General features: G+C 39.8%; 1 protein-coding gene across 1 annotated transcript in view; it reads right to left on the reverse strand.

The window, feature by feature from the left end:
- Window positions 1–17,168: 17,168 nt before the first annotated feature.
- TRAK2 (trafficking kinesin protein 2) overlaps window positions 17,169–25,301 on the reverse strand; it is a 45,517-nt gene continuing 37,384 nt past the window's right edge. Inside the window, exons 14-16 of the mRNA XM_021703354.1 lie at window positions 24,057–24,305; window positions 21,941–22,046; window positions 17,169–18,958 (exon numbers count right to left, since the gene is read on the reverse strand). Coding sequence (XP_021559029.1) covers window positions 18,280–18,958; window positions 21,941–22,046; window positions 24,057–24,305 — 1,034 coding nt within the window. The 3' untranslated portion in view covers window positions 17,169–18,279. The remainder of the gene's footprint in view (window positions 18,959–21,940; window positions 22,047–24,056; window positions 24,306–25,301) is intronic.

The raw sequence follows: 25,301 nt of genomic DNA on the forward strand, positions 1-25,301 counted from the left end.
AAGTAACAGCAGAGGGTTACACCATTCATAGTCAAAGCAAAAACATTTAGAAACAAATTAGGAAGGACCCAGCAAAGGCCCAAATCACAGATGGTAGATTCTGGAAGCTGTTGATCTGGTGTAAGGTCTTGATTATAGAATAACATCTCACCCTTTGGTACCCCGTAGACTTGACTCTAAAGCAATTTAAATTTTGCCTCCATTGAGTGCTTACTGTGAGCCAGTTGCACAACAAATGATCGATTATTGTTATCCCAATTTTACAGGTGAAGATCCTGAGGCTCAGAATGATCACAGAGGTAGCAAGTTGCAGGGCTGGAAATAAGCACAAGTCTACTGGACTCCCAAGCCCTTGTTCCATCAGGCTACACTAGCTCTCACCGAAATGAGAAGTTCCTACAGTAGGTCTTGCACAGAATTTCCTAGAAAATTAACTCTGTTACTCAAATTACAGTGCAAGTGAATGTCCTAGTTTCTCATTCCTATTCACCCGCCCGAATTTAGATCAAAACTCTTCCTTCTTGGCTCCATGAAAACAAAACCAAAAAATCCCTATTATAAATGTCCGCACGGAAGACAACTATCAGATAAACAGGGAGGCTTGACCACACTTGTTTATCTTCTTTATTTTCCAGAACGCCACTAAAATGATAGTATAGGATTGTGAGATACTAGAAAAAAATATATATTGGTCTCTGCCCCCAGTTCCCGACACAGGAAACCCTTGTGAATCCCAAGTAATAAGAACACTAGGAGCATCGTTGTTCTAATGAGGCAACTCTGGGTGGGCTCCAGGATGGGGGCTGGTCACCAGAAAAACCAAGACATGATTAAAAAGTTAAGAGTTTTCAGCCTCAGTCCCTGCCCCCTGCAAGGAGGGGAGAGGGCCTGGAAATGGAGTTAATAACTGATCATACCATGAGGAAGTCTCCATAAAACTCCCAGAAGTATGGGGTTCGGTGAGCTTCAGGGTTGACAAACACATTCACATTGGGAGGGTGATGCACCCAGACTCCATTGAGGACAGATGCTCCCGCGCTTGGGAGCCTCCTAGACCTCACTGCTTGTACTGATTCATCTGGCTGTTCATCTGTATCCTTTATCATATCCTTTAATAAACGGGTAAATGCAAGTAACTTTTTTTCCTGAGCTCTGTGAGCTGTTCTAGGCAAATTAACTGCACTTAAGGAAGGGGTCATGGGAACCTCTGATTTATAACTGATGGGTCAGAAGCACAGATGACAACATGGATTTGCAATTGGTATCTCTGGCGGACGGGACAGGGCATGGTGCGCAGTCTTGCGGGACTGAGGCCTTACCTGTGGGATCTGGAGCTACCTACAGGTAGAGTGTCAGAATTGAGGTAAATTATAGGACTCCCAGCTGATGTTGTAGAGAATTGCTTGGTGGGGGAAGACCCACATACATCTGGTGTCATAAGTGTTGTGAGTGTGATAGTTGTGTGAGAGCAAAAGAGACACATAGGAGGAAGGACTGGCTTTTTTCCTAATTCAAGGATTAAAAGAGGTTTAATTTGACAAGAACAGGGAGAGTGGGAGAGGAGACAGAACTGTACAAGGGTTGTCCATGCAAGTTTGACACAATAAGTCCCCCACTCAGCACGCCATTGGAAGCTGAAGCCTACACGCCTGCAAAGTGGGTACAAACCAGAAGGGACGAATTCACGCATCAAAGGCCCCCAAGACTCGGGACTTGGACCTGGTGGATTGTTGGATAATATGGACAGGCCTCTGGCAGATCTGTTAGAGCACGTAGTAGGCCAGATGATGAGCCCTCCCTGCCAACATGTCCATGTGTCCATCCCTGGAACCTGTGCAAAAAGAGGACTTGCAGCTATGATTGAGTTGAGGATCTTGAGAAGGGAGATGATCCCACATTATCTGTGTGGGCCTAAGGTAATCTTAAACCTCCTTATAAGAGGGAGAGTCAGAATCAGAGAAGAAAATGTGATGATGGAAGAGGAGGTAAGAGTGATCAAGGAAGGGCCACAAGCCAAGGAATGTGGGCATCTTTAGAAGCTGGAAAAGGCAAGGAAATGATTCTCTGCTAAAGCCTCCAGAAGGAACCAAGTCCTGCCAACACCTTGATTTTAGCCCAGTGAGACCCATTTCAGACATGTGACCTCAGAACTGCAGGGGAATAAATTGGTGTTGTTTTAAGCCACTAAATTTGTGGTCATTTGTTACAGAGCAGTTGTAATAGGAAATAGAGCAATCGAGGTGAAATTATCAATAGAAACATAGAAACCTAAGAAAATAAAAATTGCATAATGACTCCAGGTTACAAAATATTATGGAAGAAAGTAAACATGGTTATAGTAAGGTATGCACTCATATATATTAATGTAAACACTTAATAGTGATTTAACCAAAAAGTGAATTGGGACTACATTGGCAGAGAAGGGGAGGGGAATGGAGGGAGGGCATATAAGGGCCAAATCCTCATCTACCACACCAGGAAGTCAATAGACAATGGCTCAAACTGAAAAATTAACAAATGGAGTGGGGGCACATTATTGAGAAGTATGAAGTTAAATTCCAAAAGAAATAGTTTCAAGAGCTGAAAATAGTTGCCCCTAAGGAGCATGCTGAGGAATAGAACTGAGAAGTGAGGGGCAGGGGGCAGAAACGCTAACTTTTCATTAATAAACTCATAACACAATTTACTTTTTAAATGATATCAGTGGATTATTTGATAGAAAATAAAAACCAATGCCCCAAAATGTTAGGAGAACCAACAGACCCACAGAGGGATTACAACGACAGCAGATTTAACTCAAATTTCTAAGTCAGTGGCTGGTTTCTAATAGTACATTGGAATAAATTTGTTTAAGAATCAACTGAAAAATGAAACAAACCTTTTTGTGTAACGTGACCAATGCTTGAGAAACCCAGTTTTATGTTTTAATGACTTTTAGAGCGAAAGGTAACCATAACATTGAGTCCATTTTACAGATGAAGAAACAGATTCAAAATGAAGTGACTCCTGGGCTGCCTGTAAATGCTCATTTAACAACAAAAACACTGGGGTGCCTGGGTGGCTCAGATGGTGAAGCATCTGCCTTCGGCTCAGGTCATGATCTCCAGGTCTTGGGATTGAGTGCCATGTCGGGCTCCCTGCTCAGTGGGGAGTCTGTTTCTTCCTCTCCCTGTGCCTCTCCCCCTGCTTGTGCTCTGTCTCTGTCTCAAATGAATGAATAGAATCTTTAAAAAAAAAAAAAAAACAGCAAAAATACTTACAGGCTCTTGCCGTGAGGACTGTTCTAGTTGCTGCGGGATACTGCACGCTTGCACCCTGCCCTTGGGGAGCTTGTGGTCAGGAGGGTAACCATCAGAAAGGGAGCTGAGTGGGCTGTGGAGCCAGGGCAGGAGACCTGGCCTTGGGAGAAAGGCAGGATGTGCAGGTGGAGGTAGGCCTGCCGGATGGGCTGGGCCAGAGGTCTGGGCCCAGGGTGCCCCCCGGCCAAGAGACTGGGTAAACAGCACGCGCCTAAAGACCGGGTGACAGGGCCCCCCACATCTAGCTGTGTTCTGTGTGCTTGGGGGCCTAGTCAGGAGATCTGAGGGAGACAGGGTCAGGGAGGCAGTTGGGGTGGGGCACCCAGGCCGAGAAGGCGATGCCACAGGGGCTAGAATTCGGGTGAGAGTCTGCAAGGCGGACGTAGCAGCGGCAAGAAGGAAGCTCTGCTGCTGCTTCAGACCTGGCATCTGCTTCCTGCGAGGACAGGAGCTGATCCTGAGCTTGGGCGACTTGGCAGGAGTCCCTGGTGCAGGCGGTGAGAGACCAAGGCCAGCTCCCAGCAACTCCCTTCTTTATTCTATTTCTTTTTTTTTTTTTTTTTAAGGTTTTATTTATTTGACAGAGAGAAAGACAGCCAGAGAGGGATCACAGGCAGGGGGAGTGGGAGAGGGAGAAGCAGGCTTCCCGCGGAGCAGGGAGCCCAATGCAGGGCTGGACCCCAGGACCCTGGGATCATGACCTGAGCCGAAGGCAGACACTTAACGACTGAGCCACCCAGGCGCCCCCTTTATTCTATTTCTTGCCTGACCAACTGCACTGTGTGGTTCTTGAAGGGCGGGACTCCACCAGGTCATTCTTCTGTGTCCCCATGGAGCCTGGCCCAGCGACTTGTCCACAATGGGTCCTGGATAAATATTTGTGGCCTGACTGATAAACTGAGTGGCTCTCACCACAGGGACGGACTCGACAAGGAGGAAGGAGATCCACAGAGGAATTGCAAAAATGTCATCATTGTTACAATGGTATAGATAATATGAAAAATTAGAGTTAAAAAACCCAAAATGATTGGTAAATTATTGTACAGTCACTCAATGGGAGTTTTACATAGATTTTAACGGATTATTTGAAAGCCTGTGGGAACATGAAGAAATGGTTAGGAACAAAGATATAAAATGGTATATATACAATGGATACAATTATGTAAAAGTATGTACCTATATGCACAAAAGTTAGAAAAGAATATGGTAAAAAAGGAAAATTGGGCCCAAATACCAGGATTATGGGTTTTTTTTCTTCTACAACATTCTTTACTAAGATTTTCCTTGGGTTTTGGAGTCAGGTGGGCCTGACTTTGCATAATTACTACTCTACTTAATAGCTGCAGGACCTCAAGACATTTACTTTTACTTTTCTGGGTCTTGGTTTCTTCATCTGCAAAATAGGGACATGGAAGTTCTGCCTCATTGGGAGGTCATGCACACGAGATGAGACCATGTCAGAAAAGCTCTCGGCCCACTGCCTCGTACACATTAGGTTCTCAAAAACTGGTAACTGAGTTTAGGAACATTACAAACCCTAGTGATATTTTTGTATACAGAAGCTTTTATTTCTAATATTTGGAAAGAATAGGTTTATTTGTGTGTGCGTGTGTGTGTGAAACTGAAATAGTCTCACTGTAAAGAAAATCATAATACAGGAAAGCCTAAGGAAGTAAAAATTATCCGAAATACTAACATGATGACCACTGGAAATATTTTGGTTAATAACTTCTAGAATTCTCTCTAGACTCAAGAAACAGATTCATATAATTTTCCATAAATGGGAAGAAAACTATACATACATTCTACATATACTTTTTATCAACAATGTCATGAGCTTCTTTTAATGTTGGTAACTATAGACATATCATCATTTTTTAAACTTAAGTTTACTGTGGATAAATTTTTTAAATGTACAAAAGTAGGGAAAACAGTATAATGAACTCACTTGTCACCCAGCTTGGACAATTAGCAATTTGTGGCTAATCTCATTCATCTATACCCAGCCCACTCCTCTAATACCAGATTGTCTGTTTAAACAAATATTTTAAAACAAATTTAAAGCAAATCCATAATTTTAATTATATTAAAGACAAATCTATAAAACAAGTCTAAGATTTGTTTCTTTATCATAACTGTATAAATTTCTGTGCTACAACCGTACCCATTATATTTTTAGCCAGTTGTGTATTCATGAACATTTGGTTGTTTCCTTTTTTTTTTCTATTGTAAACAATGCCTTGGTGTATAATCTTTTGCTTTTAAAAAGTGAAGGCCTCTCCTGCTGAACACCGATGGGGATAAATACTCAAGATATTTAACAACTAGTAAGACAAGGCTGTTGAACAATCAGAATAGACATGGGCTGTAGGGCTGGAACGGGGCCTTGCAGGACTCCACTCCTTTGTGCCGGGCATTAAACCCTTAGTTGCTTAATCATAGGAGGTCTGGGGGACAGAGGAGGACCTGGGGCAACCAAGGTGGCAGGGAGGACATTTGACGGGCTTGGATAATCTCCCTCTCCTTCTGCCCCGCCTCCCCAACGCTCATGCGCTCTCTCTCTCTCAAATAAACAAATAAATCTTTTAGAAAGAATATGTGTTAATTGACTGTATGTTATGGATAAGGCTTCTGGTCAACAGAAGGCCAGCAGGTCAACATTTTTGAGGAGTCTAAAGTTATACTAGGATTTTTGACTGCACAGGGGTCAATGCCCCAACCCCTGGCGTTGTTCAAGATTGTTATTCAAGGGTCAAATCTATATACAACCAGTATGGCAATATTTCAATATTTCAATGAATACATACCAGCTAAACATCAGCCCTCTACTTCCAGTACTCTCCCATGAGGGAACCACTGTTAACAGGCCTTTATTGAGGGTATACTTCCAGAAATGTTCTATGAATATGACTATATATAATATATATAAAATCCCTAGAAATTTTTACATAAATGAGAGTATACTTTACACACTATGCCATGTCTTGCACTTGTTATATAACAGGATATATAGTAGATATTTCCATATCAGCATAGATAGATCTATTGCATTCACAGTGGCTTGATGTTGCATTGTATGGCTTTAAGAATATAGAGGGGTGTGTGTGTGTGTGTGTGTGTGTGTGTATGCATGCACACCCATGTGTGATTTAGGATTCTTTCTCCCTACTCTTTTCCTTTCCTGTATTTCTCTCTGATGATTTTACCTGAGGCTCAGTGGTAAACGTGTCACTGAATGTGTCCAGTGGTGACGCTGTAGTTACCAGTGAGCCAGTTGAGCCTTCAGAAAGGTCACAGGTTTGGACTAATAACCAGACAAAAAAAAATTACATAAAACATCTTTTCCAAAGAGCTTACCTTGGACTGCTCAAAGATTTGTTTCTCTCCTGTAGTTCTTTTCCAAGTCAAGAGTCTTAAAGACACCACAATTTTATAGAGAAACTGTTTCTCATCAACATAAAATCAGCATTCATTTTAGATCAAATCCAGAGGTTCCAGAACCCAAGACGTTAGCGGTCATTCCAAGTAATTGAAATGCCAAAGCAGAAAATCCACAGTATGTGTAGGGCGAGGAGACAGACTTTCAGTGAATCCAATCAAAGGCTTTTACAAAGGCTGAACTGGCGTGAGTACAAATGTCCCATCTAAGAACAGTCCAGTTTGAGTCTTTCAATACTGCAATGAAAGTCAAACTGAGGAGAAAGCCAGCCTACCATTCAGACTCTCTTGACTTGGGCCTTGAGTTGTGAGGTTTGTCCTTGGGAGGTGGTAGGCAAAGGTTTGTTTCTTTTATTGCTATGGAAACAGAACGGCAGCACCTCATTGGCTCAGGCCCTCTGCTCTCAAAGAGAGAAGGCCGAGAGAAGCAGCCAGTTAACAAATTCTCCAAGACACAAGACAAAATATGCTTAAGCTATACTTTCAGAGGAAATAGAATTAAACAGCACTCCTAAGCTTAATTGGCCTGTGACCATAGTTGCAAGGCAGGATCTGTGGAGGATTTTAAGTTCTTTTGTCATTTGCTTACAGAAACCTAAAACTCTAAAGGAGGCAATTTCTTCCTTGAATTTCAGGCTTTGAAATCTGTAAAAGTACAAATCCCCTAGGGCAAGAATCCTTTTCAGTCACCAGGGAGTTCGACAATTTTTTTTCCCTAAGTTTTCCTAAGCAGAAAAGCTGCTTTTTCTCATTACAGAAAAAAAATGCTTGCTTATGATAGACCAGTGGCTTTCATTTTTATTCTACTGCAACTCACTATAAGAAATATATTTTACACATTTATAACAAAAAGTTGCATGAAATAATATCTTTATTACATACTATTCTCATCTATTATTTTTTCTTCTATTTAAAATGAAAGCTCATTATAAATCCACTTGGTTGATTTCATGATCCACTGATGGATCACGACCCATAGTTTACAAAACAATGTTATAAATTCATCCATTCATTTGACTTCACATTTATTATCTACTGTGTACCAAACACTGTTGTGAGGTGGGGGGGATATACCTCAGTTCCTGTGCTCCATAGAGCTTAGAGACTGGTGCGGAAGCAGACAATAAATTCAATAAAAGCACAAAGAAGCTTACATTACGGGCATCACCAGATGCAGTGGGAATGGACAGCAGAGACTTCTTATGAGTAAAAGAGAAGGGATTTGACTAGTTTTGAACAGAAAGATCATTTTTTTAAAAGATTTTATTTATTTGACAGAGAGAGACAGCAAGAGAGGGAACACAAGCAGGGGGAGGGGGAGAGGGAGAAGCAGGCTTCCCGCTGAGCGGGAAGCCCGACGCGGGGCTCGATCTCAGGACTCTGGGATCATGACCTGAGCCGAAGGAAGACGCTTAATGACTGAGCCACCCAGGCGCCCCCAGAAAGATCATTTTGACTGCAATGTAGAGAAACAACTGGAGAGGCCAAGTCAGGAGGCAGGGAAACCAGTTAGGAATCCGTGGCAGTGGTCAAATGAGACACAGTGGTGGCCTTGGCTGAGGGAACAGCAGTAAGGATGGAGAGGAGAGGACACAATAAGACTTGGAGATTGATCAGATGTCGCAATGAAGAAAAGGAGGAGGTAACAACGATTCATGGGTTTTTAGCTCAAGCAATTGAATAGACGGCAGTGTCATTTTATTGAGATGATAAAGTCTGGAGGATAAACAGGCTCAAAGGAGCAGATCATGACTTCAACTTGGACATGTTGAGTTTGAGGTGCCAGGGAGACACCCAAGTGGTGATGTCCATTACAGAGTTTGTTCCATGATTTGGGTTTCAAAGGAAGAGTCTGGGCCAGAAATACTTCAGGAGTCTTCAGGGTAAATAATATTTTAAGGCAAGGGAGTGGATGAGATCACACAGGGGAAGGGTGTAAGAAGAGAATAGGGTCTAGAACAGAGCCCTGAGGAACGCCACCAATATTTACAACAGTATTTCTTAAAGGTGGACCATGTTATAGCTCAAATATGTACAGCCATCACTTGAATGAAAATGGCTTAAATAAAAAAGGTTCATTAGTTTCATGAAATACAGTCTGGAAGTAGTGCTACCAGATTGATGCAGACTCAGCAATGTCATTGGAGAATTGGGTTTTTTCCATATTTCTCTCATGCCCATCTCAGGGTGTCAACTGAGGGGAGCCTTGTGGTTACACTCTGGCTGCCCCAACTCCAAGCACCACGGGCAGACTAGATGAAGACCAACTTCAAAAACTAAAGGGGAGGCAAAAAAGTCACAAAGAGAACAATGAATAGATTTGACTAATCCAGTTAAATCCATCTCTATCTAGAGATTGGATATTACTTGGAGTCTGTGTGAAATTTTATATCTAAATGCTTTCTCATGATTTATAAAAAGCAGGATTTGGGTCTTATGGGGAGAGTGGCTAACAGCAAAGATACAAAGGAAGCAGGCACAGAAGGAGGTCACTTGACTTGGCCAAGGCTTGGCACTAATTACCACTACTTTAGGATTTTTCTTTCCTCCTTTCCTCTATTTAGACATGAGTACAACTTTGTCAGATCCAAAACGGCAGAGGGGAAGGAAAGGAAGGCTTTTAGGGGCTAAGTGTCAACTGCTCTTTGATTGAATTTAGGGAAACTTTGGATTGTGCAAAAGGCTCTTTCCAAAGACCCAGAAAGGAGACTGATGCTACTCACATTGTCAGTAACGTTCCCCAAAGCAATGTGCCTTAGTATTTGGAATGGAGGTGGGAGAGGCCAGAATACCAACAGTATAAGAGAGTAGAGGTTGAGTAAGTAAATGAGAGAAACTGTGACTTAATCCAATTATATCAACAAAATTAGCTTGCACATTGGATTGGGAAATGGGCACCACCTTGTGGGATGCTGTGGCCCTCAGGAAGTGACAAGTGTGATCAGCCAGTTGAGTATTCAGAAGCTTTCCATTTGGGCAAGCCTTCTGTGGCTCTCTGAGAATACTTCCGGTGTGGAAAAGACAGTGTTCTTTCAGGGAGCTTATCATTATCTCCAAGTTGCTCGGTTTCCTTTGATTGCTTCTTGTCTTTGAAGATCTCACTTTAGGGTGCTCTGCTAAGTGACTGATTCAGCTGTTCCCAAATGGTCCCTCTCCAGGAAGCCACAGGAGTCATACAAATGCCTACGGGCACTTGATCTGGGGCTCAGCACTGGAACGGTAGGACCCATTACCCTAAACATCTGTTGTTCTCATCAGTAACCCCATTCAGGATCCAGGGGAATGCCTCTCCTCACCTCTTACCCTTTATCTTCAAAACAAAAGATGACTATGTCAAAATGCTATGAAGGTATTTGTCTTTCTCTGTCTGCCTTATTTCACTTAGCATAATACCCTCGAGGTCCATCCATATTGTCCCAGATGGCAAGATTTCATTCTTTTTTTTTTATTGCTGAGTAATTTTTCATTGCACATACCCACATCTTCTTTCTCCTTTCATCTGTGGATGGACACTTGGGTTGCTTCCATATCTTGGCTCTTGTAAGCAAAGCTGCAGTAAACATAGGGGTGCATGTATCTTTCCAAATTAGTGTTTTCATTTTTGGGGGGTAAATACCCAGTAGTAGAATTACTGGATCATACGGCATTTCTATTTTTAATTTGTTGAGGAACCTCTATACTGTTTTCCACAGTGGTTGCACCAATTTACATTCCAACCCACAGGACATGAGGGTTCCTTTTACACCCCATCCTTGCCAACACTGATTTCTTGTCTTTTTGATAATAGCCATTCTGACAAGTGGGAGGTGATATTTCATTGTGATTTTGATTTGCATTTCCCTAATGATTAGTGATGCTGAGAATCTTTTCAGAGAAAGACAAATACAATATGATTTCACTTAAATGTGGGATCCAAAAAATGAAACTTACAAAAACAGAAACAGACTCATAAATACAGAGAACAAACTCGTGGTTGCCAGAGGGGTGGAGATGGGGTATGGGCGAAATAGAGGAGGGGGATCAAGAGGTACAAACTTCCATTAATAAAAGAAATAAGTCACAGGGATATAAAGTACAGCATAGGAAAGATAGCCAATAATATTGTGATAACCTTGTATGGTGACCACACTTCTGGTGAGCGCTGTGTAATGTATAGAATTGTTGAATCACTGTGTTGTAGACCTGAGACTACCATAGCATTGTGGGTCAGCTATAGTTCAAGAATACAATTTTTTTCTTAAATGCTGGGAAGGTTTCTGGGTTGTGCTGCTAAGGTCAGAGACAGACACTGCTCTGGAATTCAGGAGGAATGAGGGCAGCAGCAGCGAGGAGAGAGGAAAGGTAACTTGTCAAAAGTTCTCAGTATGGATGCATCAATTCACGCATAATGAAATACTGTTTTCCAGTGGTGCCGAGCATCCATTTTTCGCTTCTTTTAACATTTTAATTTTTTTATTTAAAGACTTTCATTTATTTAGCGGAGAGAGAGGGAGCTTGCGTGCGTGCGCCCGCGAGGGGGAGGAGGGGCAGAGGGAATGTCAAGTGGCATCTCAAGCAGACTCTCAGCTGGGCTTGATCTCACCACTCTGAGATCACGACCTGAGTGGAAATCGTGAGTCAGACACTTAATCTACTGAGCTACCCAGGCGCCTCCTAATGTTTTAATTTGTAATTCCACAGGTACTTATATAATGGAGTGGTACTTGCAAGACCTGCATTTTGTGGCTGAAGAATATTTTGCAATATGAATTCTGATTACCTTAAAATTTATATATATGTATGTATAGGCCTAGATGGAACATGTATGAAGCAATGCGCTACTTCTTCACATTATTGTATGGAACTGTGTGTATCTAGAGAGTCCCTTGAAAGATGGTGAAATAGCTTTTTAAGTGGTAGTGGATTACACAAAATTAAAATATTTTGTAAAGTTTTCTGGCCCTTTGTTGTAATGTTTAAATATAATGTGAAAATCTTGCCTTTAACTAACTTGGTGATTTTGCTAGAAGGCAAGAAAAATAAATGTTATGGAACACTTTTTAAATTATTTGACTTTTCTGTATTTTTCGCTAATATCTCACATCTTTGGTGTGTTTTACTCTCATTTTCTTAGAATAAAACTCTTCATGCCTGCCAGCCAGCAGCTGTATTTTGTCATCTTTACCAAACCTGCACAGCAACATTTGTTCATTTGAAAATTCTATGGCATTTAGGTACTTATTTTATAAACACAAATGAAAAACAAAACTTGATACTAGCATAAATCAAACTTAATATAGTAAAAACAGAGATGTAAGTCAACAGAATGCCCTCAAATATTGCCCTCATCAGAAGGTTTTGGGACTTAAACACATTTACTGCTGTTCTTCATTTGTGAAAGAAAACACAATTAAAGATGCTGGGAATATCACTAAATCACTAAATTTTGTATCCAAATTAAGACTAATTCATTTGAAAAACAAGTCCAATTTTAACAAATTTGGCCTAATTATTTACATAAGTTCAACAAGAATAGTGATTGACCATAGAGATCCTTTAAAATTTGCTTTACTGGAACTTTTCACAAGGAATCTGCAGGCTGAACTTTTAATAGACTCTTGAGGCGAGAAGCCAAACCAAATGTTTGCCATCAGACATGCCTGCAATACCTGTAGATTTGGGCAAATTGCTCTTCTTGAGGTTCCCCCCACCCCAAATCCTGAGGTTCCTGCACCTCCCAGGAAGTGATATTCTTTACTCACCTGGTAAGGCTGCTGGGAATTCTGTAAGCAAGGTACCAGACCAACATTTCCAAGGGGCTCTATTGGCTCCATAAAGTGAACCTTAATTCCTTACAGATGTCTGGTTATATCTGAGTCTATGCATGTCTCTCTCAAATATGACATTCCAGTCAAAACCTTGGTAATATAACCAATGTTTCCAATGGTGTCTTGTTACAAGAAGAATAGATTCTCACTGGACTTATGCAAATAATTATAATTGCCATTGAACAAAGAATACTCATTGAGAGTTTCTGAATTTCAGAGGGTTCAGGTACTATTTGTTTCAATCTTAGTTCATCCTGACCACACATAAAATTCTTTTCTAGAGCTTTCCCTTCACAGACCTACAACTTTCTTTTGTATTCAGATTTTGTCCTAAGTCTTTTCTCTCCACAGAAGTAGTCTCATTTTGGGACAAAATTACCTTCTTTTTCCCTCAACAAAAATGTATTCTCATTCCTGACACCTTTTTACATGTCTCCTACTTTCTTACATACGGAGTTGCTTTCCTTATCATTTCCATCAGTCTTAATTACATATAGCAAAATTTTAACTCTTAGAACCTTAAGTCTCCAGTGAAAACTAAGTAGTAACCAATTGTGAACTATTACACCAAAATTCTTTAGATTGGCAAATTTATGAATTCATTTCATAATTTTTGGGGACATGCAGTTTTCAAAGTATAATCTTTCAATAAGGCACAAAGCATGTTTTCCAACAGACCCAAGTATTTTTAGTTTCTCTGCAGTAAGAAGTCAAAAGCAGAGAGACCTACATCATTAACCAATGCTTTAGGAGTTTATCTTATTTGGAAATGACTTAGCTATCCAATGAATTCAATCCAACTTATCATTTAACTTAGCAAAACCTCAAAGTTTCAGGTTTGATAGCTATCTGCAGGATCAGATGGCCATGAAACCTAGCAAAACACATTTTACAGTTTTTGCAGAGGTCAGGATTTGGGGACAATGACATGAAGGCTCGCACATGTGGGACTCCCAACCATTTGGAGGAATTCTGGCAAAAGAGGTCAAGCTGGAAAATAATAAGAAACGGTTCCGTGGAGGGGCCATACCTCTTGATCTGGGAGTTTGTACTAAGGCCAGGAAACATTACATAAAAAAAATGAGACATTTTTCACAGGCCTTGGGCATCACATTTGTTTCATTTTTTAAGAATACAGCCCAAGGGTGAGTCCAAAGGAAAAGAGGGAATTTGTCCCATAGTGGGAAAGACTAGCTGCTGATTCCCAAAGGGGCATCCCACCAAAGGCAATGGAGCTCCTGACTCGTGGTTGCAATTTCAGTCAGGGCATCCCACTGACCTGAAAAAGGACTGAACCTTATATGGAATGACTGACTCTACTGGGGCATCCTACCAAGGGGAGGGTTGCAGCAAATGGCAATAGAAATCCCTGCTGGGACATCCTCTGCAACAGGGAAAGCTGGACACCAGGTGGCTAGACCGGGTTGGAAAAAGGAGCGGAAAGGATGCGCCACTCAGATGCATAGGAATGTGTTTCGCCTATAGATGAAGATGGCAGCTGGATCCATGGGAACAAAGGAAAAGGGGAGGGAGGGAGTTCCAAAAGAAGCACAATGGGAATGGAGACCTTAAAGGAGATAGAGTGGGAGAGGAAGGGAAAAGGATCCTTTGCCGTCACAGGCACCAGCAGTCCAACCTGTTCACCTTCAGACCTTTAGACCACATCAGGGAGTTGCCCTGGCCAGAGATCTTCAGTTGTTTGAGGAGTACTAGGGTTAGGGCGCCAAGGGGCTGAAAAGAGAAAGGAGAGGGAGGGAAGAGTCCCTCTGAAGGGCAAGAGGGAAAAATCCCTCACCTTTCGGGCAAGGGCGGTCTGGTGGGTTCCCCCTGGGGCTTTGGATCCTCAGTTTCCCAAGGACTACTAGAGTAGGTCCACTGAGGGAAAGTTCCAAGAAATTCCTGGAGAATCTGGGAAGAGTCCCAGGCCAGCAGAGTTCCCCATACGGGACACCAAGTACGGGGTGCTCCAGTTGGGTAGGGGCCAGCGGTGTGGGTGGTAAAAGAATTCACCCAAGGCAGAACAAAAGAGATAGAAGTTTATTGACTACACCACAAGGGAGTAGCAGGCAGGACACCAAAGGGGAGACTGTCTGCCGAAAACAGTTTCTAAATAGCTAAGAGCATCAACAGTAAATTGTGGAGTTTAGGAAAAAAATTGCTTCACGTTTTCTCAGTCTTCCCAAATTAAAGATCTGCAATGACTTTTTGCGGCTGTTATTTTGCTAAGGAAACAATATGGCAAATATAGACACTCCATCCCCTCTGTTTTGAAAAATATATCTCAGAAAATACAGTAAGATCTGTTTAATACTTATGACTACTGTTGGTTTGTTTTGTATTCGTTTGGCAAAGAGAGGTTGTTTTCTCTACCAAAACCAACATAATGGAAAGGAAAGACTCAATGCAGGATAATCTGTGAGAAGAAGTGGGACAAAAACACAGAAAGACAAATAAAAATTTAAGAAGATACTCATGTTTATTAACTGATTTACATTTGACAAAGCAAAGGTAGGTGCACAAAGAGCTGTTTGACAAAGTCAAGCCCTAGATATCCAACAACAGTATTTCCCTGGTGGCCCCAGAGGGCACTGAACCACTACCCCTCGGCAGCTGTGTTCTGCAATGCAGCCACCTGGGTGTAGACACTGTGGTGTTACACTTGGGAGTACAGGCCTGTGGGCATCTGACATCAAACGAGTGGACCATTAAACACTTGAGAGCTCTCGTTCCAGATGTCTAAAGTCAATGTGAGTAACCAACAAGTACTAATTATGTACTAGAATGGTCAGAACAAAAGAACAGACTTTGAATACTGTATAAAATACACCTTTTCTAGAGAATAAGCTCTAGTCATGAGCTGTCTCTTTATTTCCTCCCTTTGCCAAAGTCTGTTCATTCATGTCAAGAACATAAAGTATAAAATCTTTTAAAAAACTACTCTAACGATGGTCATTAAGTTCTCCCTAAGACCCAAGCCTAAGGCTATTTACATAAGATTTGGGATCATCATAATTCAGGAAAACTTTTCATTCTGAGCTCACAAAGGTATCCCTCCTATAGATCGTAGGATACTCAGAAATACCTGAGGTATAATCACTGAGAACCTTCCTGAAGGAGAAAAAAAAGATTAGAGTTTCCTATAGTGGCATAAAAGTACATACACAGTTGATACTGAAAAACTAAAATGTGACAGGACTAAAGTATAACAGATAAGCTGAAGAGAAACTTCCTACAAGGCTCCAGGTCTTCTTACTATACTTTGCACAGCTTTGTTATAATAGAGATTCTCAGGCTGTACCAAAAATGATTTTAGGTGGAATCTTAAAAACAGCAAACCCCAATTTCAAACAGATTCATTTCTAGAGACAAGCATGTGCCAATATACAATCATCATGTTTCCGGCAGAACAGTAACATCAGTCCAATTTTCAAAAACTTAAGTCTGGGTCTCTTTTAATTAGATGTGCTTATTTGGCTGTGAATATGCATGCCCTCACCCTGCCTCCAGAATGATCATTTTAGCATCAGTTATAAAAAAAAAGTATGCTAATTATACAGAATACTCCAAAATCTAGCTTAGTTTACAGCTATATAAGATACACAAATCTGATAATTTAACACTTTGTACTACTCTCTGGCCCTATATTTTCCTACTTCCTGATGTTTCTTGGACACTGGCAACAGGAAGACTACTTTCTTAGAGAATAAATAAAAAGCTTTAAGAATTGGCTAAAATAAGCACCCCAGAGTCACTTTAGGAAGTAGAAACTCAAATACTATTTTTTTAAAAAAGCGAATTGGAATATTCCGGAAATTTAAACATCTTTAAACAAGGAATTCTTCCGGTTAGTGCCTACCACATTCAGGGACACTTACATTCACTTATGGACCCGCTGGAATCCTTTCTGAACATGATATGACCTCAGCATGACTGACAGAAGGGGAGAGGACACTTTCACTTTTTGTTTTTAAGAAATTTAGAAAAGTTTTATTAAGCTTCTAAAAAGCATGGTAAACTCACACATTCTTACTACTGCATGCAAGTTGGTTCTTCTACCCTTTTGAGCACATAGCTTCTTCAGGTAGGAGAGGCACCTCAAGAGGGGAAAGGAAGGACCCTCTTCAGGCATGAGAATAGGTGCATCAATGGGAACCAAAGGAGCAAAACTCTCATCAAGAATTCTTCAGAAAACTGCCTTTCAGTTAAGTCAGAAGAAATGAGCAAAACATTTGCAAATTAAGCTCCAAAAAGATCAATCAATATGCCTTCCATTTTCAAAAACAAAGTAATTAGCCCCCTCCCTCATTTCTTCTCCATCATGCCTTTCATATAATGGTATTTTTTTCTGAACTGTACTGTGTAGAGAAAGCCATGTCATCTGATGAACAGACCTTGATCAGCAACACTCAGCGAAACAGATCCGTTTCTTCCCAATTCACAGCCTTGCGTCACACTGCTGAATGCTGAAACCTAATCCATGAGTAAACTTTGCCATTTCACAGAATTTGTAAAGAAAAAAAAAAAAAGGAATCCCAGGAAAAAAAGCAAAAGCTTTGACTTTCCCATTAAAAATGTTCATTCTCGAATTCTACAGATATCAAGAAAAAGACAGATGTGTTTTAATTTTACATTTAAAAAAACCACAATCTCAAAGCAAGTACCTGGGTTTTACTTTAGCTTATAATAATTTAATATGCCTGAGAATTTTTGTGCAAATACATCTCATCTTCACTGAAAAATATGCATAGCACTTTGGAAAAAGTTTAGTTGCAAGTAACTTTCCTTACAAAAAACATACAGACATAAATACATAACATTCCCTAATTCCTATTGATTGCACTTCTGGTTTAACCCCTTCCAGCCTCCAAGGAAATTTGAAAGACATGTAATTGTGTTCATATGCCTTGGCCACTGTCCTTATCTAAAGGAAATATTCTGAAAACAAGTTTCCTTGGTTCCAACTTACCCATATTTTCCTTCTTAAGTAAATCCTTCCTACCCCCCAATTCATATTGGTTTTTTGGAGGTATTGTATAAAGATACAAATTTAAAAATGAACTTTTATTAATCACAAATACAAAAGGAATGTGGGTGGTGTTTGGGCTGCCAGTGGCTCAAAGGCTTGAAAACAGAAAGCAAAAGGGAGTTTCCACTACTCTGATTTTATGAAAAAGATAAAATTCCTTGTTTGCTACTGCTGTGTACATACCATTTGATGGATATGTAATTTAAGCAGACCGTAACAGGGTAAAACATAAAAGCCTCAGTAACAGATGGGGCTTAGCCCGGCAACCCTGCAGTTCAGCTTTTCATAGGCAATGATCAAAGCTGCTCCCTTTCTCTTCCCATCTCCTAAGCTGGGTTCTTGCTGCTTTTGCTTACTAGAAGTAAATGTGCTAGCAAGTTCAGTATAACTGGTATATTTTGATATTACTGAATTTATTGTCCAGTCACTTTTTATTCTCAAGATAGGAACATCCAACTGAAGTATATTAAACTTTTCTTCCTTTTCTGCTCCAAACACTCATGACCCATTCATTTATACTTTCAATTTATTAGACCTCATTCATTAGGACCTCGTCCCAATTCTGTTTCCATTGTTCCATTTTCCCCTTTCCACATTCACAACCCATCTGCAACATTCCTTGTCTCTCAGTCAGACCAGACTACATGTATCAGTGCAAATCTATCCTTCATGTGCTAATTTGTTTAAGAGGTCAGTTAACTGCTGAACTTCAGTCTTCCTTCAGGATATCCATTTTCGGTGAAGTTGTGCAAACTGGGGTGCCCAAGCTACCCATCATGACTGGAAGACTCTGATTCCTCCTCAATCCACTCAATAAATTGCTACCTGAATTTAAATAAACAGCAGAGTCTGGTCTTTGAAGACCAATTTCTGCCTCTTGGCTTCTTCCATTTTCCTGTGCATCAGGGGTCTTGATCACTCTGGCTATCCCCAGTCTCTTCAGCCTGTCCACTAAGTTCATCTTCAACTGGCCAACATCAGGAGGATTCCGGGTAGGTCTCAAACCATACATCTCCTGGAGGAATGTTTCAGTTGGTCGGGAGGCCAAAAAATTTTCGGAGAGATGAACTCGAGGCTCAAAGGGCAAAGGAGAAGGGCAAGGTGAGTGAGATGGTGAATTTGGTGGTGTAGAAGGAATAGCCAGGGCTTTAGGGATAGGCTGGAGGAGGGGGCTCTCTGAAACTGGGCTGTGATACACTTTAGCAGAAATGCCCCGCTCCTGCAGAAGTTTGGCCAAGCTCATGGTGCTACTGAAGGTTATAGTGGAATCTCGTCGGTTGGTAACAGATTCACCAATGCTGAGTCTATAGGACATAGCAGGAGAATTCACCGCTGTGTTTGATGAACTGTTACCACTACTTCCACAGGATAACGAAGGGAACCCAGAGCTTTGGGGGGGGAAAAAAAAAGAAAGAAAGAAAGAAAGAAAGAGCAGGAGAGAGTGTTTAAAAATAAAAAGTAATTTCCAAGTCAGCATTTACATTAGTTATCCGTAGTAAATATAGAACAACAGGCTATACATCAGTAACTGTACTCTTTGGAAAGATTTGAGCAATAAGAATTTTGATGTTACTTCAGTGACTGGTTAATTATTTGTAATTTATAACTAAGTCACTAACTCATTGAAACATACTTCTTCTCAAAGGATATGAGAAAGTTTACTCTCAGATAATTTTATTCTTAAATTATAACTCAAAATATGTGTCTTTGGGAATATGAATAAGTTTTATGATAGAAATCAAAGAAAATAAAATATTACAGAAAGTAACCAGAAATTTTTATTTTTATATATTCATTCCATAAAGTGAAATACACCAGAAACAATAATCCATGAGTAAATAATTCTCCAACTTTTTTAGACCATACAATCTTTTATATTAAACCTAAGATGTTCTTCTAAGGAGAAACTGTTTTCTTTTTAATCTTTCAATTTTATATTACTAAAAACTCATAAAAGTTGAAATTGTTAAAATTTCTATTTTCAAAAATGTTAATTCCAAACAATAGTAGTATAAGGATACCCATGAAACAAATTTTTCTTAACCTTGACTTCAAACATGTGTTTCTGGGAAAATAAAAATAATTAAAAGGGGCGCCTAAGTGGCTCAGTTGTTAAGCGTCTGCCTTCAGCTCAGGTCATGATCTCAGGGTCCTGGGATCGAGCCCCGCATCGGGTTCCCTGCTCAGCGGAAAGCCTGCTTCTTCCTCTCCCACTCTCCCTACTTATGTGCCCTCTCTCGCTGTCTCTCTATGTCAAATAAATAAAATCTTAAAAAAAAAATAATTAAAAGCTTTGACAACTATTATTCTATGTTTTGTTAGAAACAAACAAACAAACACACAAAAAAACGCTAAGAAATCATGTACTTAGGGAAATGGTGATAGAGCAGAGAAGGGACATCTTTAGCCAATTTCCCTCCCTTGAGCAAATGTTACCAGTATTTAATAGATAAACTTTCACTTTAACACAAAATACTCAGTATATCAAGATAACAAAATTTTTAATGATTATGAACAAAGCTATTATTAGAACTAATAATTCAATAATAAATAAACTTTCTAAAGCACCAACTGGTATGAAAAAAACAAACAAGTTTGACTCTGTGGTTAAACAAATCCAACTATGAACCTCTAATTTGATGTGGTCTATAGACTATACTCCCAGTTTCCCACCTCCCTGTTCCTACTTTACTGTAGAACTGACTGTCCTTTCCCAAACTGTATACTTCATATGGTATCAACTTGTATTGAGAGTCCTCTCAAGGACCAATTTTATAAAACTTATTGTCTTGTTGACATAAGAACAATGTGGAAAAATTGCAGCTATGCCTGTTCATTACAGACTTTACTAAGATCTTTATTGGGTGAAACCCAATGCTTCCCTAAATAAATGATTTGCTCTTACACATACGTTGTGAATCATAATCTTATTTCCTTCCACACTGGCAGCTAGAAAGTTAAGACTCAAATACATGGTTCACAGTAGCAAGTATATAAGACTTTATGTTATAATTTGTATACTAGTTTTATTCTTCTATCCATTTTATATCCTTACTCTTCATTCCTCTACGCTTCATTTTTCTTCACTACTCCTAGTTAACATTATCACAATGTTGTACATACCTTTGAAAACCACCTTAGATTCTTTTGGGAATCGGTAGGACAGAAATAGCAGCAATATGGCTTAATAAGATCCCTCAACTAGGTGTTAGAATATGCATGTTGTAGCCTGTATAGTAAATAATTTGGCTTTGCCCAGAGGGTTCTGGCCTTTGCCCTCAGCTTCTGGGAGGTAATCTATGCCGTGTCTGATACATGTGTCTTTGTTTGGGATGAAGGCTGGCCATACTAGATCATGGGGTGAGCTGGCCACACCCAATAGTTTTAGGGTGGGAGTTAGCCATGCCAGAGAGAACAACCATGTGATTTAGGGTGGGGGCTTTCGGTCAGTGGACCTGGAGGTGAGCTCAACTATGTGGGCAATCGATCAATCAATTAATCATGACTATGCACTGAAACCTCAATAAAAAATCTGGATACTGAGGCTTGCATGAGCTTTCCTAGTTGGTAATACTCTGCATGTACTATCACACATTGATGTTAGGAAAGCAATGAATCCTAAGGACAAGGAAAACTTTTCACATGGAACTCTCCCAGACTTTGACCTATGTTTCTTTCTTTGACTAATTTTAACCTGTATCCATTCCCTGTAATAAACAGCAACCATGAGCCTAATGGCTTTCAGTGAGTTCTGTGAATCTTTCTAGCAAATTATCACACCAGAGAGTGGTTTTGGGAACATCCTGAACTTGCAGAACTTGCAAGTGGGACACCTGGGTGGTTCTGCTGGTTAAGCACCTGCTTTTGGCTTAGGTCATGATCTCAGGGTCCTGGGATCGAGCCCCGCATTGGGCTCCTTGCTCAGCGGGGAGCCTGCTGCTCCCCCTGCCTGTGCGTTCTCTCTTTCTCTCTGACAAATAAATAAATAAGATCTTAAAAAAAAAAACCCACAAAAAAACAAGTGAGGACAGTCTTGTATTGAGGACTGATCCCTCAAATCTTGCAGTTTAGCTTACTCTGGGTATAGCTGCAGCTGGGTCATTTGCTACCTCTCTGCCTTTGGACCAGTTACCTAAACTGTCTATGCCTCAGTTTTTCACTTACACAATACATACTCACTTGCCCTGCCAACTTCAAAGAGTTATAATGATCAAAGGAGAAGATACAATGTGAAAATATCCTAAAGACAAACAATCACAGAACATTAATTAAAATTCTGGGAGTTAAAATGAAAGTAATTTTTAAAATAAATTCATGAAAACATAGTTAAGGAAATAAGTTTTAGGCCTCACATTGCCCAGACCCCTTACCTGGGGGTAACCTGAGTGATATCAGAAGGATGCAATATCCTACAGGTGGTGAAGGTGAATGTCGAGTTTGTGCATGACAGACACTTGCCTGGGTTTGAGGTTGCAACTGAAGTAGAGATTTTAATGGAATCAAACAAAATTGAGAGATTAGGTTAATAATGTAAAACATTCATCACTATTAATTAAGCATTAGTAAAGGGCCTTTTGTACAAAAATCACCAAATTTGGAAATGAAATATACATAAATATTGTGTTAGTATCAACTGGCTGGTATATAGCTGAATCCTTCAATACTTTAAAACTGTAATCCAAAAGGATTAAAAATAGGTTAGAAGTAAGAGAAAAACATATTCTGAAAATCTCCCCTCCCCCCCGGCCTGCCCCCAACAAGATCTAGTCATTCAGTCTTTCTAGCCAAACTATCTACTTCAACAGTTCTCAAAGTGTGGTTTGCAGACCTTGTGGGAATCCACAGGTCACAGGTCAAAACTACGTTCATAGCAATGCTAAGATGTTATCTGCCTTTCTGACTGGGTTGGCGTTTGCACTATCGGAGCAAAAGCAATGCTGAGCAAAACTGCTGACTCCTTAGCACAAATCAAGGCAACAGCACCAAGCTATACAAGCTATGCTAATATTCTTCACTGCTGCCCACCTGCAATAGTAAAAAAAAAAACCCAGATTCCTGACCACAAAAAAAAACCCCACAAAAAAACAAGTGAGGACAGTCTTGTTAATTTTAGCCTCTGTTTCAAGATTGAATATTTGTGGGAAATTTAAAACGTGCCTTATGGGGTTTTGTTTTGTTTTGTTCTTGGTCTTTCACATTCAGGATCACAAACTTTGCACCACTGGCAGCAGCTTAATATTATAATGTGTGACTACCTTAATATTCTGTGTGACTAAGTGGGAAGTGGGCATTAAGCACTCCGCTGCATACCAAGATACAATGGTTATCTAAAGGAAAAGCATATGGGCAGCTGAGTTGAAATTTTTTCAAGGAACACCATTTTTTACTTGAAAGAACAACTAACTTCATTTATTCAGACTTGGCTATCTGGCAGAAATTTTCTTGGAAATGAAGGTAGTGAGCCTATTTCTTCAACAAAAACAGCTTACAGAATTGCTGTCAGTGACAAAATTTTACCTTCAAGTGAAAATGAGAGTTTTGGAGAACTCATATCCACCTTTGCGAGCTTTAATGCTTCCTAATACTAAAAAGATTTATCTGATGAGATACGTGGTGATATTAATGTAATTTTAATATATTATATAATGAAATATGTTAACATTTGGAAGATCTGCATAACTCAGTGAACCAATATTTTCCAAATGACCAGTGCATGATGGGTAAAAGATGCATTCAAAGTGTAGGAAAGATCAACAGATTTTGTAACTAAGTATGAAAAGTTCACTGATAGGTTTTTGGATTCCATATTGCTTTTATAAAGCTTAAAGAAACTACCACTCACCAAGTTTTGGTGTAATATCAAAGAATTATCCACAAATACCTGAAGAGGCTATTAAAATACTCTCTCCTTTTACAACTATATCTCTGTGTGAGCCTGCATTTTCTTCATACTCTTTAAACAAAGCAACATACTATAACAGACCGAATGTAGAAGCTGTATGAAAATCCAGCCATCTTCTTTTAAGCCATAAATTAGACTTGTAAAATTGTAAAACAAAACTATTCTTCTCACTACTTAAAGAAAATAGCTATTTTTCATAAAACATTATTTGTGTTAACATGTAATTATTATTTTTAAATGAGTTAATAAATATTTTGATTATTTCTCAGTTTTGATTTCTAATATGGTAAATATCAATAGATACAACCCACAAAGACAAGCTGTCTGGAATTCTCAATGATTTTTAAGGGTATAAAGAAATCCTGAGCCCAAAAGGCTTATGAACCACTGACTGAATTGATCTTTCTCTTACACAGGCTGGCTAAGAGGTGGGAAGAATGAGAAAGGCCACTGTCATTATAGATCTTTCTTTTCTTCAAGACTGAGTGCATTCGAGTTAGATTTAAGTGGAGGTGGTCAAGTGGCCATCCTGTAAGTCAGAATGCAGAATTACTGGACCACACCCCACCAAGCACTGTGCTTACCTGTAACTGGACCACTAGCTGAAGTAATGGCTGGAAGGAAGATTCCTGTTACTGGCTTGGATACTGAAGGTTTCTGTTCCACTTGAAAAGTGATACCTTCCTCTTCATCCTCTTCTAAATCTGAGAGGTGATAGATGGCATCCTTGGGCAACTGGGTAAAACCTTTAGTGATGACACCTGGTCGTGGGTCAAGAATGGTTCCTAAATTTGGTTGAGCAAGCTGCTGCCAGTGGTGCAAAGTTTGTGATCCTGAATGTGAAAGACCAAAAACAAAACAAAACAAAACCCCATAAGGCACGTTTTAAGTTTCCCACAAATATTCAATCTTGAAACAGAGGCTAAAATTATATGTGTAAAAAAGTAAGGATAATAATAAAACTACTTATTTAGTCTTAATATTTTGGTAAAATTTATATAAAGTTTTCTGGAAGACTGACAAGATGCTAAAGGTATGAGCAATAATCTTTCTGTTTCAAAGTAAAGTTTAAAAAGATATCTAAAGCAGCAGTGAAAAAGCCAAGACAACACCCTTAATGGGAACTAGGATGCTGAGGCAGTGAGAAGGAAGACATGCACCCTGGAGGTGGGGTTGTATTTCCCCAGGTGACAAAAATCAAAACTTCCTTACTTACGAACTTCGAAGTGAAAAGCCAGGCTTCTAGATCGAAAGACACCTGAATTTCAGTGTTTTGTTTTGTTTTTTTGTGTTCTTCCCCACCCTGCTCATGACTCTCCGTTCCCCAGGCTCTCCAGGGAGAGTTACAAAAGTGAAGGAGATGCTAAAAGGAGGATATATCCCCGTGGTTCCGGCCTAAGAACCCTGGTGAATGACCATCCAAGCACCTGCTCCTGCAATGTCTAATTATGTCACTATAGACATTTCACCCTAGAGTGGGCAACTCTGACAAATAACTGCACTGATCATTAATGAATGAAACTAACTTATAGCATCCCTGAGTTTGAAGGGTCCTTATAGATTACCTACTCAAAATTTTGTCTAATGCAGATTCCTTTATGATAATAATAGAATCATTTGAAGGTAATCAATATTCCCTAAAACAAATTTATTTTGAATTCAAGTTCTATCCTCAGAGGGAACAGAAACTGAAAGGAAATTATCAAAACAGGAAAAAAAAAAAACAAAAAACCACCAACCCAGACACACATATCTCTAAGTAAATGACACTTCCTGGGTAAAGGACTCTTTTTTGAAAAGGAAGGTAGAGATGACGTATTACATCTATA

The sequence above is a fragment of the Neomonachus schauinslandi genome, chromosome 3 (genome assembly GCF_002201575.2).
Source record: "Neomonachus schauinslandi chromosome 3, ASM220157v2, whole genome shotgun sequence".
Taxonomy (NCBI): Eukaryota; Metazoa; Chordata; class Mammalia; order Carnivora; family Phocidae; genus Neomonachus; species Neomonachus schauinslandi.